Source organism: Schistocerca cancellata, chromosome 9, assembly GCF_023864275.1.
Source record: "Schistocerca cancellata isolate TAMUIC-IGC-003103 chromosome 9, iqSchCanc2.1, whole genome shotgun sequence".
NCBI lineage: Eukaryota > Metazoa > Arthropoda > Insecta > Orthoptera > Acrididae > Schistocerca > Schistocerca cancellata.
The window spans coordinates 23,060,021-23,074,554 of record NC_064634.1 but is presented as its reverse complement, the minus strand read 5'-3'; the positions used below and the strand labels follow the sequence as shown (position 1 = coordinate 23,074,554).

The 14,534-nt window shown below is 40.3% G+C and overlaps 1 protein-coding gene and 1 long non-coding RNA gene across 3 annotated transcripts in view; one reads left to right on the top strand and one right to left on the bottom strand.

Annotated features, from left to right (window-relative positions):
* LOC126100334 (pyridoxal kinase) overlaps window positions 1-2,349 on the bottom strand; it is a 118,660-nt gene extending 116,311 nt beyond the window's left edge. For both annotated transcript variants that reach the window (XR_007522150.1, XM_049910946.1), the window contains exons 1-3: window positions 2,013-2,349; window positions 1,757-1,856; window positions 1,530-1,673 (exon numbers count right to left, since the gene is read on the bottom strand). Coding sequence is in view for 1 of the 2 variants with exons in the window: in XM_049910946.1 (XP_049766903.1) it covers window positions 1,530-1,673; window positions 1,757-1,856; window positions 2,013-2,099 (331 nt within the window). In the remaining variant the exon portion in view is untranslated. The remainder of the gene's footprint in view (window positions 1-1,529; window positions 1,674-1,756; window positions 1,857-2,012) is intronic.
* On the top strand, window positions 2,233-14,038 carry LOC126100335 (uncharacterized). Its single transcript, XR_007522151.1, has 3 exons — window positions 2,233-2,359; window positions 2,455-2,574; window positions 13,993-14,038. It is a non-coding gene; the product is annotated as an uncharacterized LOC126100335 (long non-coding RNA).
* The last annotated feature ends 496 nt before the right edge of the window (window positions 14,039-14,534 follow it).

Here is a 14,534-nt window from a genome sequence, read left to right as displayed (position 1 = left end):
GAACATCAACAAAAGCAAAATGAGGATAATGGAATGTAGTCGAATTAAGTCAGGTGATGCTGAGGGAATTAGATTAGGAAATGAGACACTTAAAGTAGTAAAGGAGTTTTGCTATTTGGGGAGCAAAATAACTGATGATGGTCGAAGTAGAGAGGATAGAAAATGTAGACTGACAATAGTAAGGAAAGCGTTTCTGAAGAAGTGAAATTTGTTAACATCGAGTATAGATTTAAGTGTCAGGAAGTCATTTCTGAAAGTATTTGTATGGAGTGTAGCCATGTATGGAAGTGAAACATGGATGATAAATAGTTTGGACAAGAAGAGAATAGAAGCTTTCGAAATGTGGTGCTACAGAAGAATGCTGATGATTAGATGGGTAGATCACATAACTAATGAGGAAGTACTGAATAGGATTGGGGAGAAGAGGAGTTTGTGGCACAACTTGACTAGAAGAAGGGATCGGTTGGTAGGACATGTTCTGAGGTGTCAAGGGATCACCAATTTAGTATTGGAGGGCAGTGTGGAGGGTAAAAATTGTAGAGGGGGACCAAGAGATGAATACACTATGCAGATTCAGAAGGATGTAGGTTGCAGTAGGTACTGGGACATGAAGAAGCTTGCACAGGTTAGAGTAGCATGGAGGGCTGCATCAAACCAGTCTCAGGACGACTGAAGACCACAACAACAACATCAGATGATAAAACTGTAATACATTGCCAAAGGAAATACGTCTTTAAAAAGACAGCTAAACCATCCCTTATAAGTAATGAATACTACACAATTAAAGTTTACTCACAGTATTGACACAATATTGGCAGGGTATAACTATAAAACCCTCTTGTATTTCAATACATGGCCAGTGTTTACTGCTTTTACAGAAAATAATGTGTCAAGATCCAAAGTACATTTTATAATAGATTGGCATTCTCATGAGTTCAACATCTCAATCACTGTGGGGGGATGCTGACTCAGATTATCAGATGGACATAGGGAAGGATAGGATGACATACATGACACATAGTTCAATGTTTACAAGCCTGCAGCCAGTTTTCCAAACAGATTGGAGTTATTGCAAGGGGCACAGCTGCATCTTCATGGTCCAGAAGTCATCAGCGGGTGTCCTGAGTGTGCAGTGACGAACACCAAAATTATGTTTTATTTTATAAGTTATCTGACACACACAGTGTGTCAATCTAAGAACATTTTATCAACAGCAACCAATTGAATGAGGTGGTGCAGCTGCTAAGACGGGAGGATGGAGTTCACTCTGTCTGGCCATCCTGCTTTAGGTTTACTATAGTTCTCCTAAAAACTTCACGTAAATGCAGGGATGATTCCTTCATAAAGGCCACAGCAATCCTCATGTCCTATCCTCATAATGCATACTTATGTAATCTGTGCATATATTTTAAACTACTTATTTTCATTGTTTTATCAGGTGATTCTTGGATGAATAAAAATAAAAAATAGTATTAGTACAGAGCTACATGTGTGTCATTCAAGCATATAGTAGTTCTAAAATAACATACCATACATCAGATTTGGATTTTTAGCACGTAGCTGTTTGACAGCATCAGCTATGCCTTTAAGGAATGTTGGTGAGCCTGAGTATCCAGTCAATAAGTGAGAGTAATGATCAAGCCCATTGCTCGCCAAACCCTTCATCAACTGTGCTATAGACAAACGCAGTGATTAAACTCTAGAAAAAATGGTTATAAATATTGTTTTTCTCAATTTTCTCTGAGGTAACACTCACCCAGTTCGTCAGCATGTAGTACTTGTCCCGCACACGATCCATAACCAGTATGGTTTGATAACTGTACAGAATTAATGGCATCGACTTCGAATCCAAGAACCTGGCGAAAAGAGTTAATATGTATTCATTTCTCAATGACGATAGCAAAATCTGTTAACACTGTTTATCCACATATTCAGCGGTAAAGACATGTATAGTTTTTTCCAGATTTTGGAACAGTCAATCGTCATTGTGAAATTTGTAGCTCCTCATTTACCTGCAAAGGAAATGTAGCACTCTTGTTTCCTACGTATCCCGATACGACATGACTTTGTATGGAAAGAACCCTTGGTGATTTTCCCATGATTGCACTGTTTGTTAGCTTAATTCCTTATGCGAAACAGGAAAACGGGTAAACGAGTCTCTGTGAATCCACAATACTAGGGTTCTACCGTTTCGGAATGTTACGTCGACATAATTTTTTATCACGTGAATCAATTGAATTCAAGCCGTGCAGCAGACGCTTCTCTGTTTAGTGTTTACTGTTGACTTATATAGTATGGATATGGAATCAATACAAGGGGAAAATTATGAAGAGGAATTATTTAATAATGTCACTTTGCTGTAAGCTACAGTTAATGGATTGTTCAGTAAGTTGTAGCGATAAAGTGCATTTATCAGTAAATAATCGTCAACGTCTCTCCCATTACTTTTGGTAGACGGAGCATAGACGTTGCAGAGATACCACCACTCCGCGTCGATTTCTGATTTCTTTGCGGAATGCAAAGGACTATGACGTATACCCGTTTTGTAAACAGTGAAGACGTGTTAGTTAGACGGTAAGTTGTGAAGGTGAATAAAAATGGTAGAAGTATGATACTGAACGTTATAAATTTGGTGTAAAATTAGTTTTACCATAAAAGCATAATCATGAGTGGCAAAATAATATCAAATGATACCCACGAACAGATCGGCGATGCCGTATGGCCTCAACAAACGTGGAGATTTTCTGTGGTATCACAGGAAACTCATTTTTTAAACATCTCAGTTTGTCATGTGCTCCTACAGGTAGTTTCTTACTTGATAATTATTTGTTAATCATATTGTAAAATCCCCCCTACTATGATTTAATAATTTCTTGCTGTTTCACTCAATGCAGTGCTGGTGAGTTCACTGCCTTGTGGTATTCACATCAGTTTACTTATTACAATGTGCATTATTAAGCTATGTACACAAATAAACACAGTATGCAGCTGCACTTGTTTTTTTAGTGTAAAAACAATTGTGCTGGTAGCCTCTTACTCTGTTTATTTGTGTACATATAGCACTTTATAAGAAGCAATCTGATGTGAATACCACAAGGCAGTGCACTCGCCAGCACTGCATCTAACTACACTTGGTCCACAACGTAACGTTCTTGTAACATCTCCATCTGAAGATGAGCCTGCAGTGGCTCAAAAACATGTTCCTGGTTGAATAAATCGCAAAAAAGTGATTGTTTGCGTATTTATTATCAGATAAACGACAGTTTCATTATTCCTGTTCCTTATTTGTGAGTAATCTTCCTTGTGGCAAAATGATACTTATTTGTAGGAATATTTCGTGTTTAATCCTTCTTTACCGACCACATCTATGTATTTATTATATGCTGCAGCATTCCAATAATTGCAAAAAACAATGAATGTGAAATAACAAAACAGTGTGAGACACTGCGATTATGTAACTGAGTCAATCCTTATGAAATCAGTGAAAGGTTTGGACCCCATGGTGTCTGTATATCCATACTCTAAGAACCACTGTGAAGTGTGTGGTAGAGTGTAAATATTTATTATATTTGTTTATTGTATGTACCAACACAGTGAACAAAAAGTACAATTTTCACTTTATGTTTCTGTGGTTTGAATTTCAAGTTGGATAAAGGATGGGTTCTTAAGATATAAAATTAAGAAAATTTATCTTATTTAAAAGAGCTAATAGATTTTAGTAACAGGCCATAAAAATCAATACTTTCCTTCAAAAATCAAACTGAGTTATTAGGTTTACTGAAATTTGAAGTGGTGCCACCTAATAGAAGAAAGTGAAATTTGTCAGGTTGAGATGGTCAGGCCTTATGATGTAGTAGCAATTAAAAGCATAGTAGATGGAAATCCATAGGATCAGTCGTGGTGGGGTTGACTGAGAACCAGGGCAATAGGCAAATGGGAAGTGGAGGTGGTGTATTACTGGATCCTTCTCTTGCCCACCAGGCTCATCTCCTGATATCACCGAAAACTTCAGAGGAAACCTGAAGTTGACTTCTATGTAAGTCCCCCAATAATGCTGTAATCATTGGTGGAGACTTTAATCATCCAACAATTAATTGGGAAAGCAACAGTTTTGTTAGTGGTGGGCGTGATTTTAAGACATTGTGTGAAATTTTATTAAACGCCTTCTCTGAAAACTGCTTGGGACAGATAGTTAGGAACCCCACTCATAATGGCTGTATATTGGATCTAATGGCAACAAATAGACCTGACATCTTTGAGGGCATCCACATTGAAACTGTACCAGTGATCACGACACAGTTATGGCAACAATGATTATCAAAGTACAAAGGACATTTAAAACAAGCAGCAAGATATATGTGTTCAGTAAGCTAGATGAAAAATCAGTAGTATCGTATCTCATTGAGGAACCTGAAACTTTCAGCATAGGGCAGGAGCGGGTGGAGGAACTCTGGCTCCGGTTTAAAAGAATAGTTGACCATGCACTGGATAGATATGTACCCGGTAGAACAGTTAATAATGATAGGGGACCTCTGTGGTATACAATCACTGTAAAGAAACAGAGATTACTGTATAATAGGTGTAAAACAAAGCATAGGCCTGTAGATAGAGAGATGCTGAATGAAATGCATTTGCCTGTTAAAATAGCAATACATGATGCCTTCAGTGACTACTGTAGCAGAATATTGTCAAATGATATTTCAAAAAAATCCAAAGATATTATGGTCATTTGTAAAGGCTGTTAGTGGCACCAAAGTTAGTGTTCAGTTCCTAGTGAATGAAACAGGAACTGAAATTGAGGGTAGAAAAACAAAAGCTGAAATGCTTAACTCTATTTTCAAATGTTCCTTTGCAAAGGAAAACCCAGGAGAATTGCCCCTATGTAATCCTCATACCACTGCAAAGAGGAATGAAATAGATATTAGTGTCAGTGGTGTTGAGAAACAGCTGAAATAATTAAAACTGAACAAAGCCCCAGGCCCCGATAGAATCCCTGTGACATTCTATACATAATTGGTGACTGAGTTAGCTCATCTTCTAACTACAATCTATCATAGATCCCTTAATTAAAAAACCATGCCCAGTTCTTGGAAAAAGGCAGAGGTCACACCCGTCTACTATAAGGGTAGGAGAAGTGATCTGCAAAACTACAGCCGTTATCCTTGACATCGATTTGTTGTAGAATCTTACAGTGTATTCTGAGCTCAAACATAATGAGGTATCTTGAACAGAATTACCTCCTCAGTGTCAACTAGTATGGATTTCGAAAATGTCAATCATGTGAAGCATGACCCTCACTTTTCTCATGACATACTGAAACCTTTGGATCAAGGCAATCAGGTAGATGCAGTGTTTCTTCATTTCCAAAAAAGCATTTGACTCAGTACTGCATCTACTCTGATTGTCAAAAGTATGATCATACAGGGTATCAGGTGAAATTTGTGGTTGGATTGAGGACATTTTTGGAGGGAGAACACAGCATGTTACCTTGGATGAAGAGTCATCATCAGATGTAAAAGTAACTTTGGGTGTGCCCCAGGGAAGTGTGTTGGGACACTTGCTGTTCATGTTGTATATTAATGACCTTGCAGACAGTATAAATAGTAAAATCGGGCTTTTTGCAGGTGATGCAATTATTTATAATGAAGTGCTATCTGAGAGAAACTGCATAAATATTCGGTAAGATCTTGATAATATTTCAACATGGTGCAGAGATTGGCAACTTGCTCTAAATGTTCAGAAATTTAAACTGTGTGCTTCACAGAATGAAAAACAATGCAGTATTCGATGACTATAATATCAGTGAGTCACTGTTGGAATCGGCCAACTTGTACAAATACCTGCATGTAACACTTTGCAGAATATAAAATGGAATGATCACATAGGTGGGTATAGCAGGTGGTAGACCTTTGTTTATTGGTAGAATACTGGGGAAGCACAATCAGCCTACAAAAGAATTTCTTTCAAATCTCTCATGCACCTGGTTCGAGAAAGTTGCTCAAGTGTGTGGGTCCCTTACCAGATAGGGCTAACGGGGGATATTGAATGTATAGAGAAGGGCAGCACGAATGGTCACAGGTTTGTTTAATCCATGGGGTAGTGTCACAGAAATACGGGCAGACTCATGAAGACGTACTTAAACTATCACGAGAGAGTCTATTATAAATGTCATTCACATAGGGACGTGTTTGTTAATCCTATAGTATAAACCTGGTAGGACACGTACATAATAAAAGTTACCTGAACAAATGATACTGAATCAGAATTATTTTAATGGGCATTGTGCAGTTTGTAGAAGAGTTTTAAGCAACCTTTCTTGAATGCAAATAATATAGCTACCCAAAGCAATCATTTGAACATGCTTACATGAGTCTTCCTTATATGAGACCTCTTATTTAGATGTTTTAAAATGTTATTCAGAGATCTAAATTCAGTGTCCTTGGATTTATACGAAATCTGCTCACCAAGCGGTGACAGGAGAAAACACACACAAAAACACACAGAATAGATTTTACATATGCAAGCTTTCAGAGTTAACGGCTCTTCCTTATGGCAGGAAGGTTGAAGGGGAAGAAAGAGCATTGAAGAAAAAGGACTGATCAGGTTTAGGAAAAGAGATAAAGTTTGGAAGAGTCACCCAGAACCCCAGGTCAGGGGGTATCTACAGGGATGTTATTGTTGCTTAACCACTCTGCCACAGGCCGTGCATTACGAACAGGTGCTCGATTGTGTTGAAAGATGCAATCATCATTCTTGAATTGCTCTTCAACAGTGGGAAGCAAGAAGGTGCTTAAAACATCAATGTAGGCCTGTGCTCTGATAGTGCCACACAAAACAAGGGGTGCAAGCTCCCTCCATGAAAAACACGACCACACCATAACACCACCGCCTCCGAATTTTACTGTTGGCACTACACACGCTGGCAGATGCCGTTCACTGGGCATTCGTCATACCCACACCCTGCCATCGGATCGCCGCATTGTGTACTGTGATTCGTCACTCCACGCAACGTTTATCCACTGTTCAATCATCCAATGGTTATGGTCCTTACAGTAAGCAGGCGTTGTTTGGCATTTACTGGCATGATGGATGGCTTACAAGCAGCCGCTTGACCATGAAATACAAGTTTTCTCACCTCCTGGCTAACTGCCATAGTACTTGCAGTGGATCCTGATGCAGTTTGGAATTCCTGTGTGATGGTCTGGATAGATGTCTGCCTATTACATATTACGACCCTCTTCAACTGTCAGCTGTCTCTGTCAATCAACAGAAGAGGTCGGGCTGTACGCTTTGTGACGCACATGTTTCTTCACATTTCCACTTCACTATCACATTGGAAACAGTGGACCTAGGGATGTTTAGGAGTGTGGAAATCTCGTGTACAGACGTATGACAAAAGTGACACCTGGTCGCCTGACCACATTCGAAATCCGTGAGTTCCACGGAGCGCCCCATTCTGCTCTCTTGCGATGTCTAATGATAACTGAGGTTGCTGAGTACCTGGCAGTAGGTGGTGGCATAATGCGCCTAATGTGAACACAGGAAGAACGCAGATACAGGAACCATTGGTATAACAGTTGTAAATTGTTGTAGCTGCATTGAGAAAGTACCAGAGCTCCAATCGCTAATAGAAAGCACTGATACTAAAATCGTTACAGGCACTGAAAGCTGGCCAAATCAGGTATAAGCTCAGCCGAAATTTTTGCGAAGAACCTAATGGTGTTCCGAAAGGATAGGCTAAACACGGTTGGCGGTAGCGTGTTTGTTGCTGTCAGAAGTAGTTTAACTTGTCGCAAAATTGAAGTAGATACTTCCTGTGAGTTAGTATGGGCAGAGGTCGTTGTTGGCAATTGGAATAAAATAACAATTGGATCCATTTACCAACCTTCCAATTCAGATGATACAGTTGCTGAAAGGTTCAAGGAAAACTTGAGTTTGATTTCAAACACATACCCGATGCATACAATACTAGTTGGTGGTGACTTTAATTTACCCCCGATATGTTGGCGAAAATACATGTTTAAGTTCAGAGGTACGCATAAAATATCATGCGAAATTGTGCTAAACACATTCTCTGAAAATTATTTCAAGCAGTTAGTTCATGAGCCCACACGAATAGTAAACAGTTGTGAAAACACACTTGACCTCTTAGCAACAAATGATCCTGAGTTAATAACGAGCATCAAAACCTATTCTGGGATTAGTGAACACAGGGTTGTCGTAGCAAGATTGAATATTGTAATCCCCAAATCCTCGAAAAATAAACGAAAAATATACCTATTCAAAAAAAGCAGATAAAAATTTACTTGACACCTTCCTGAAAGACAATCTCCACTAATCCGAAATTAATAATATAATTGTGGACCAGATGTAGCTTAAATTCAGAGAAATAGTATCAGCAGCAAATGAGAGACTTATACCAAATAAATTAACAAACAAAGGAGCCGATCCTCTTTGGTACACAGAACAGGTTAGAACACTGTTGCAGAAACAATGAAATGAACACGCCAAATTTAAACAGACACAAAATCTCCAAGATTGGCGATCTTTTACAGAAGCTCGAAATTTAGTGCGGACTTCAGTGCGAGATGCTTATAACAGTTTCCGCAATGTAACTTTGTCTTGAAACCTGGCAGAAAATCCAAAGAGAAGTATGTTAATGGCAAGAAACAATCAATGCCTTGTCTGCACGATAGCAATGGAGTTACTATCGAAGACAGTGGTGCCAAAGCTGAGTTACTAAACACAGCCTTCCGAAATGCCTTCACAAAAGATGATGAAGTAAATATTCCAGAAATCGAATCAAGATCAGCTGCCAACATGAGTAATGTCGAAGTAAATATCCTCGGAGTAGTGAAGCAACTTAAATCACTTAATAAAAGCAAATCTTCTGGTCCAGACTGTATACCAATTAGGTTCCTTTCGGAGTATGCTGATGCATTAGCTGCATACCTAGCAATCACATACAACCATTCGCTTGACGAAAAATCCATAGCCAAAGACTGGAAAGTTGCACAGGTCCCACCAATATTCAAGAAAGGTAGTAGGCGTAATCCACTAAATTACAGGCCCATATCGTTAACGTCAGTATGCAGCAGGATTTTGGAACATATATTGTGCTCGACATTATGAATTACCTTGAAGAAAACAGCCTATTGACACACAGTCAGCATGGGTTTAGAAAACATTGTTCCTGTGAAACACAACTAGCTCTTTATTCACACGAAGTGTTGAGTGCTATTGACAAGGGATTTCAGATCGATTCTGTATTTCTGGATTTCCGGAAGACTTTTCACACAGTAGCACACAAGCGACTCATAGTGAAATTGCGTGCTTATGGTATATCGTTTCAGTTATGTGACTGGATTTGTGATTTCCTGTCGGAGATGTCACAGTTCGTAGTAATTGATGGAAAGTCATAGAGTAAAACAGAAGTGATTTCTGGCATTCCCCAAGTAGTGTTATAGGCCCTTTGCTGTTCCTTATCTATATAAACGATTTGGTAGACAATCTGAGCAGCCGTCTTCGGTTGTTTGCAGATGACGCTGTCATTTATCAACTAATAAAGACATCAGAAGATCAAAACAAACTTCAAAACGATTTAGGAAAGATATCTGAATGGTGTGAAAAGTGGCAGTTGACCCTAAATAATAAAAATTGGGAGGTCATCCACACGAGTGCTAAAAGAAACTCATTATACTTCTGTTACACGATAAATCAGTCTAATCTAAAAGCTGTGAATTAAACTAAATATCTAAGTATTACAGCTATGGACAACTTAAATTGGAAGGAACACATAGAAAATGTTGTGGGGAAGGCTAACCAAAGACTGCATTTCATTGGCAGGACACTCAGAAAATGTAACAGACATACTAAGGAGACTGCCTACACTACGCGTGTCCATCCTCTTTTAGAATACTGCTGTGCGGTGTGGGATCCTTACCAGATAGGACTGACAGAGTGCATCGAAAAGTGCAAAGAAAGACAGCACATTTTGTATTATCATGAAATATGGGAGAGAGTGTCACAGAAATGATACAGGATTTGGGCTGGACATCATTAAAAGAAAGGCATTCTTCGTTGCAACGGAATCTCTCACGAAATTCCGATCACCAACTTTCTCCTCCAAATGCAAAAATATTTTGTTGATACCGACCTACATAGGGAGGAACGATCACCACAATAAAATAAGGGAAATCAGAGCTCGTACGGAAATATATAGGTGTTCATTGGTGAAAGGTATTTGGGGATGTCAGATTTAATCAGATGAGGAAGTGCAAGAGTAGGTGTGGTTTTGGATTTGTCAGCAGCCAACCATGTTCTACAAAATGGGAATTGATTGTCTTGTCTCCCAGTGGGATAAATGTCATAATGCGTGTGGTGATTGTTTTTGAATGAAACTATTCCACAGTCCCTTTGTGGCAGTTGTAAGGGATCCATTTGACTGCACCTTCTATTTCCAGAGATGTAATAAGCTAAACTTCACCTTTTTTCAAGCACCTATCTTTGCAATCAAATTTCCTTCAAATTATCTACATGAAAATTGATCGTTTTTTTTTTTTTCTTTTTTTTTAATTCTACTGAAGACAGAACAAAGAGTTTACAAGATAGCCTAGTTTTGGTTCTTTCAAGAAAATATTGCTAGATAAATTATGTCTTAAGAGTCACTGGAAACTCAGGGTACACCATTGAAAGCTACGAAAGAAAAGCTTTATCAGAGTTAATCAGGAACACAAAATTTCATCAAAGTCTGATTGTCATGCAGGAACTTTTTCCAAAATTAGAACACTTGGCTTGGAGTGGCCTCAACTGTAAACCAGCACACATCAGTGTGACTACTACAGTAGTGCTGCACAGTATTGATACATTGTTGTGAATGGTTACAAATTGATTCAAAGCAAATTTGGTCAAAAGTCTTCTATTCCTTCCAGTTCAGAGCTATTAATGTTCATTTGTCACAGAAGAAGAGCTTCTGGTTTCCAGTGGCTGAAATAAGAACCCTGGCCTAATTTTGATATGGTATGAAAGTCATCAGTGGAATGAGTAAAAGTTAGCAACTCAACATACAGTTTGTGACTGGATCATTGATAGGCACATAAACAAGGCTGAAAATGTTTCTATCTTTTGGGCGAGTTCTTCATCACAAATATGGTATAAATGTACATACACGTACACATGCAAGGCTACATAGTTCCAACTGACAATGCAGGTCAGGTGTGTGAACTCAATGCCCCAGCTACATAGTACCCCTGGATCGAGGGACTGATGACTTTGCTGTTTAATCCCTAAACCCCCAGTCAACCAACCAACCAACCAACCCAACTGTAGAGTGAGTTGTTACTTTACTCCTTCCATCATTTACCTAATTTTTGAATAAGAGAAAACGTGTTGTTGTGTCATTGCTATTGTTGTTAACAATCATAAGTGATCAATCATGCATGCACAGTATTTTTTCTGTTAAACATAACATCAACAAACAAAAATAAATGGAGTGCATGTAATATTTGCTTTTAATCAAGCTATGGAAGATCCAGGATGGAATGTAACAATACCAGAGAAGGAAAGTTGCTACTCACCATATAGTGGAGATGCTGAGTCGTGATGGGCACAGTAAAAAGATTCACATGCTCATAGCTTTTGGCCATTAAGCCTTTGTCAGCAGTAGACACACATACAAACACGCACACACACACTCATGCAAACTCAACTTGCACAGATGTCTGCAGTCTCGGAGAGCTGAAACTATACTGCGAGCAGCAGCAGTGCATGATGGGAGTGGCGACTGGGTGGGGGTAGGAGAAGGCTGGGGCAGGGAGGAGGAAGGATAGTATGGTGGGAGTTGCGGACAGTGAAGTGTTGCAGTTTAGACGGAGGGCAGGAGAGAAGGTGCAGAGGGGGTAAGTAGCGGAAAGGAGAGAAATAAAAATCAAAAGAAATTAAAAGACTGGGTGTGGTGGTGAAATGACGCCTGTGTAGTGCTGCAATGGGAACAGGGAGGGGGCTGGATGGGTGAGGACAGTAACTAAAGAAGGTTGAGGCTAGGAGAGTTACAGGAACATAAGATGTATTGCAGGGAAAGTTCCCACCGACGCAATTCAGTAAAGCTGGTGTTGGTGGGAAGGATCCATGTGGCACAAGCTGTAAAGCAGTCATAGAGATGAGGGGTATCATGTTTGGCAGCGTGTTCAGCAACAGGGGGTGGTCCACTTGTTTTTTGGCCACAGTTTGTCGGTGGCCCTTCATGCAGACAGACAACTTGTTGGTTGTCATGCCTAGATAGAATGCAGCACAGTGGTTGCAGCTTACCTGGTTTCACAGGTAGCCCTGCCTTTGATGGGATAGGTGATGTTAGTGACCGGACTGGAGTAGGTGATGGTAGGAGGATGTATGGGACAGTTCTTGCATCTAGGTCTATAACAGGGGTATGAGTCATGAGGTAAGGGATTGGGAGCAGGGATTGTGTAAGGATGGAGGAGTATATTGTGTAGGTTCAGTGGACGGCAGAATACCATGGTAGGAGGAGTGGAAAGGATAGTGGGTAGGACATTTCTCATTTCAGGGCATGATGAGAGGTAATCGAAACCCTGATGGAGAATGTAATTCAGTTGCTCCAGTACCGGATGGTACTGAGTTATCGCGGGGAATGCTCCTCTGTGGCCGGACTGTGGGACTTAAGAGGTGGTGAGAGACTGGAAATTAGGTGGTGAGAGACTGGAAAGATAAGATATGGGAGATTTGTTTTTGTACAAGGATGGGAGGATAATTTTGGTCAGTGAAGGCTTCAGTGAGACCCTCGGTATATATAGAGAAGGACTGCTCGTCACTGCATATGGGATGACCACGGGTAGCTAGGCTGTACGGAAGGGACTTCTTGGTATGGAATGGGTGGCAGCTATCGAAGTGGAGGTATTGCTGGTGGTGAGTAGGTTTGATATGGACAGAGGTACTGATGTAGCCATCTCTGAGGTGGAGGTCAACATCTAGGAAGGTGGCTTGTTGGGTTGAGTAGGACCAGGTGATTCAAACGGGGGAGAATTTGTTGAGGTTCTGGAGGAATGTGAATAAGATGTCCTCACCTTCAATAACCCCTGAATGCAAGACCAGTCCCATACATCCTCCTGCCATCACCTACTCCAGTCTGGTCACTAACATTACCTTTCCCATCAAAGGCAGGGCTACCTGTGAAACTAGTCATGTGATTTACAAGCTAAGCTGGAACCATTGTGCTGCATTCTATGTAGGCATGACAACCAACAAGTTGTCTGTCCGCCTGAACGGCCACCGACAAACTTCCCACCAACAACAACTTCTCTGAATTGTGCAGGTGGGAACTTTCCCTGCAATACATCCTGTGTTCCTAGCCTCAACCTTCGTTAGTTACTGTCCTCACCCATCCAGCCCCCTCCCTGTTCCTATTGCAGCACTACACAACCGTCATTTCACTGCCACACCCAGTCTTTTAATTTCTTTTGATTTTTATTCCTCTCCTTTCCACTCCCCCCTCTGCACCTTCTCTCCTGCCCTCCGTCTAAACTGCAACACTTCCTTGTCCGCCACTCCCACCGTACTATCCCTCCTCCTCCCCACCCCAGCCTCCTCCTACCCCCATCCAGTCGCCACTCCCATGATGCACTGGTGCTGTTGCTCGCAGTGTAGTTTCAGCTCTCTGAGACTGCAGATGTGTGTGCAAGTTGCGTTTGCGTGAGTGTGTGTATTTGTGTCTACTGCTGACAAAGGCTTAATGGCCAAAAGCTACGAGTGTGTGAATATTTTTACTGTGCCTATCGCGACTCAGCATCTCTGCTATATGGTGAGTAGCAACTTTCCTTCTCTGGTATTGTAACATTTGCTTTTATAATTTCCAACAATAGTTTTAGATTGCTGTGGTACTTGCACTTCGCAATATGCATTTTTTGTCACATTTCTCTTAGTACTGTGATGCATTGTTATTCTGTATGTAAAGTGACCATTTATTACATGTTCTGCTTCCAGTTTGATAAAATCTTTTCCAGCTGTTGCAGTGGTCTTTCTATTTCGGTATGTGAAAGAAAATTAATTTCTTTTATTGTGTATAATGAAACTGACTTAAATATGCTATATATTGATTTGAGTTCAAATTTTGCAGGGCACAATAATGTATCTTCTGGATCAAATTCCACTGCATATGGATTATGATGGACAGCGCAGAGCAGAGCGCCTGTCCCGCATCATTGTGACACTTTTTGGAGCTGTAGGTCTTGTGTGGGGCTACATCATCCAGCAGTTCTCACAAACTGTGTATATCCTAGGTGCAGGGTTCGTACTGGCAGCCCTTATTACAATTCCTCCTTGGCCCATGTACCGGCGGAAACCTCTTGCGTGGCAGAAACCGAGGCCAGAAGGAGAAGGTGGTGAACAGCAGTCTGCATTGAAGCAAAAAAAGAAGAAATAAATGTGTTATAGATTATTAACTGTGTGAGAGATCTCCTGTGGTGACAGTGTAGTTTATATCCTCTTGTTCTGTAAGAAATTGCTGTCATGTGTACAATCTGAGA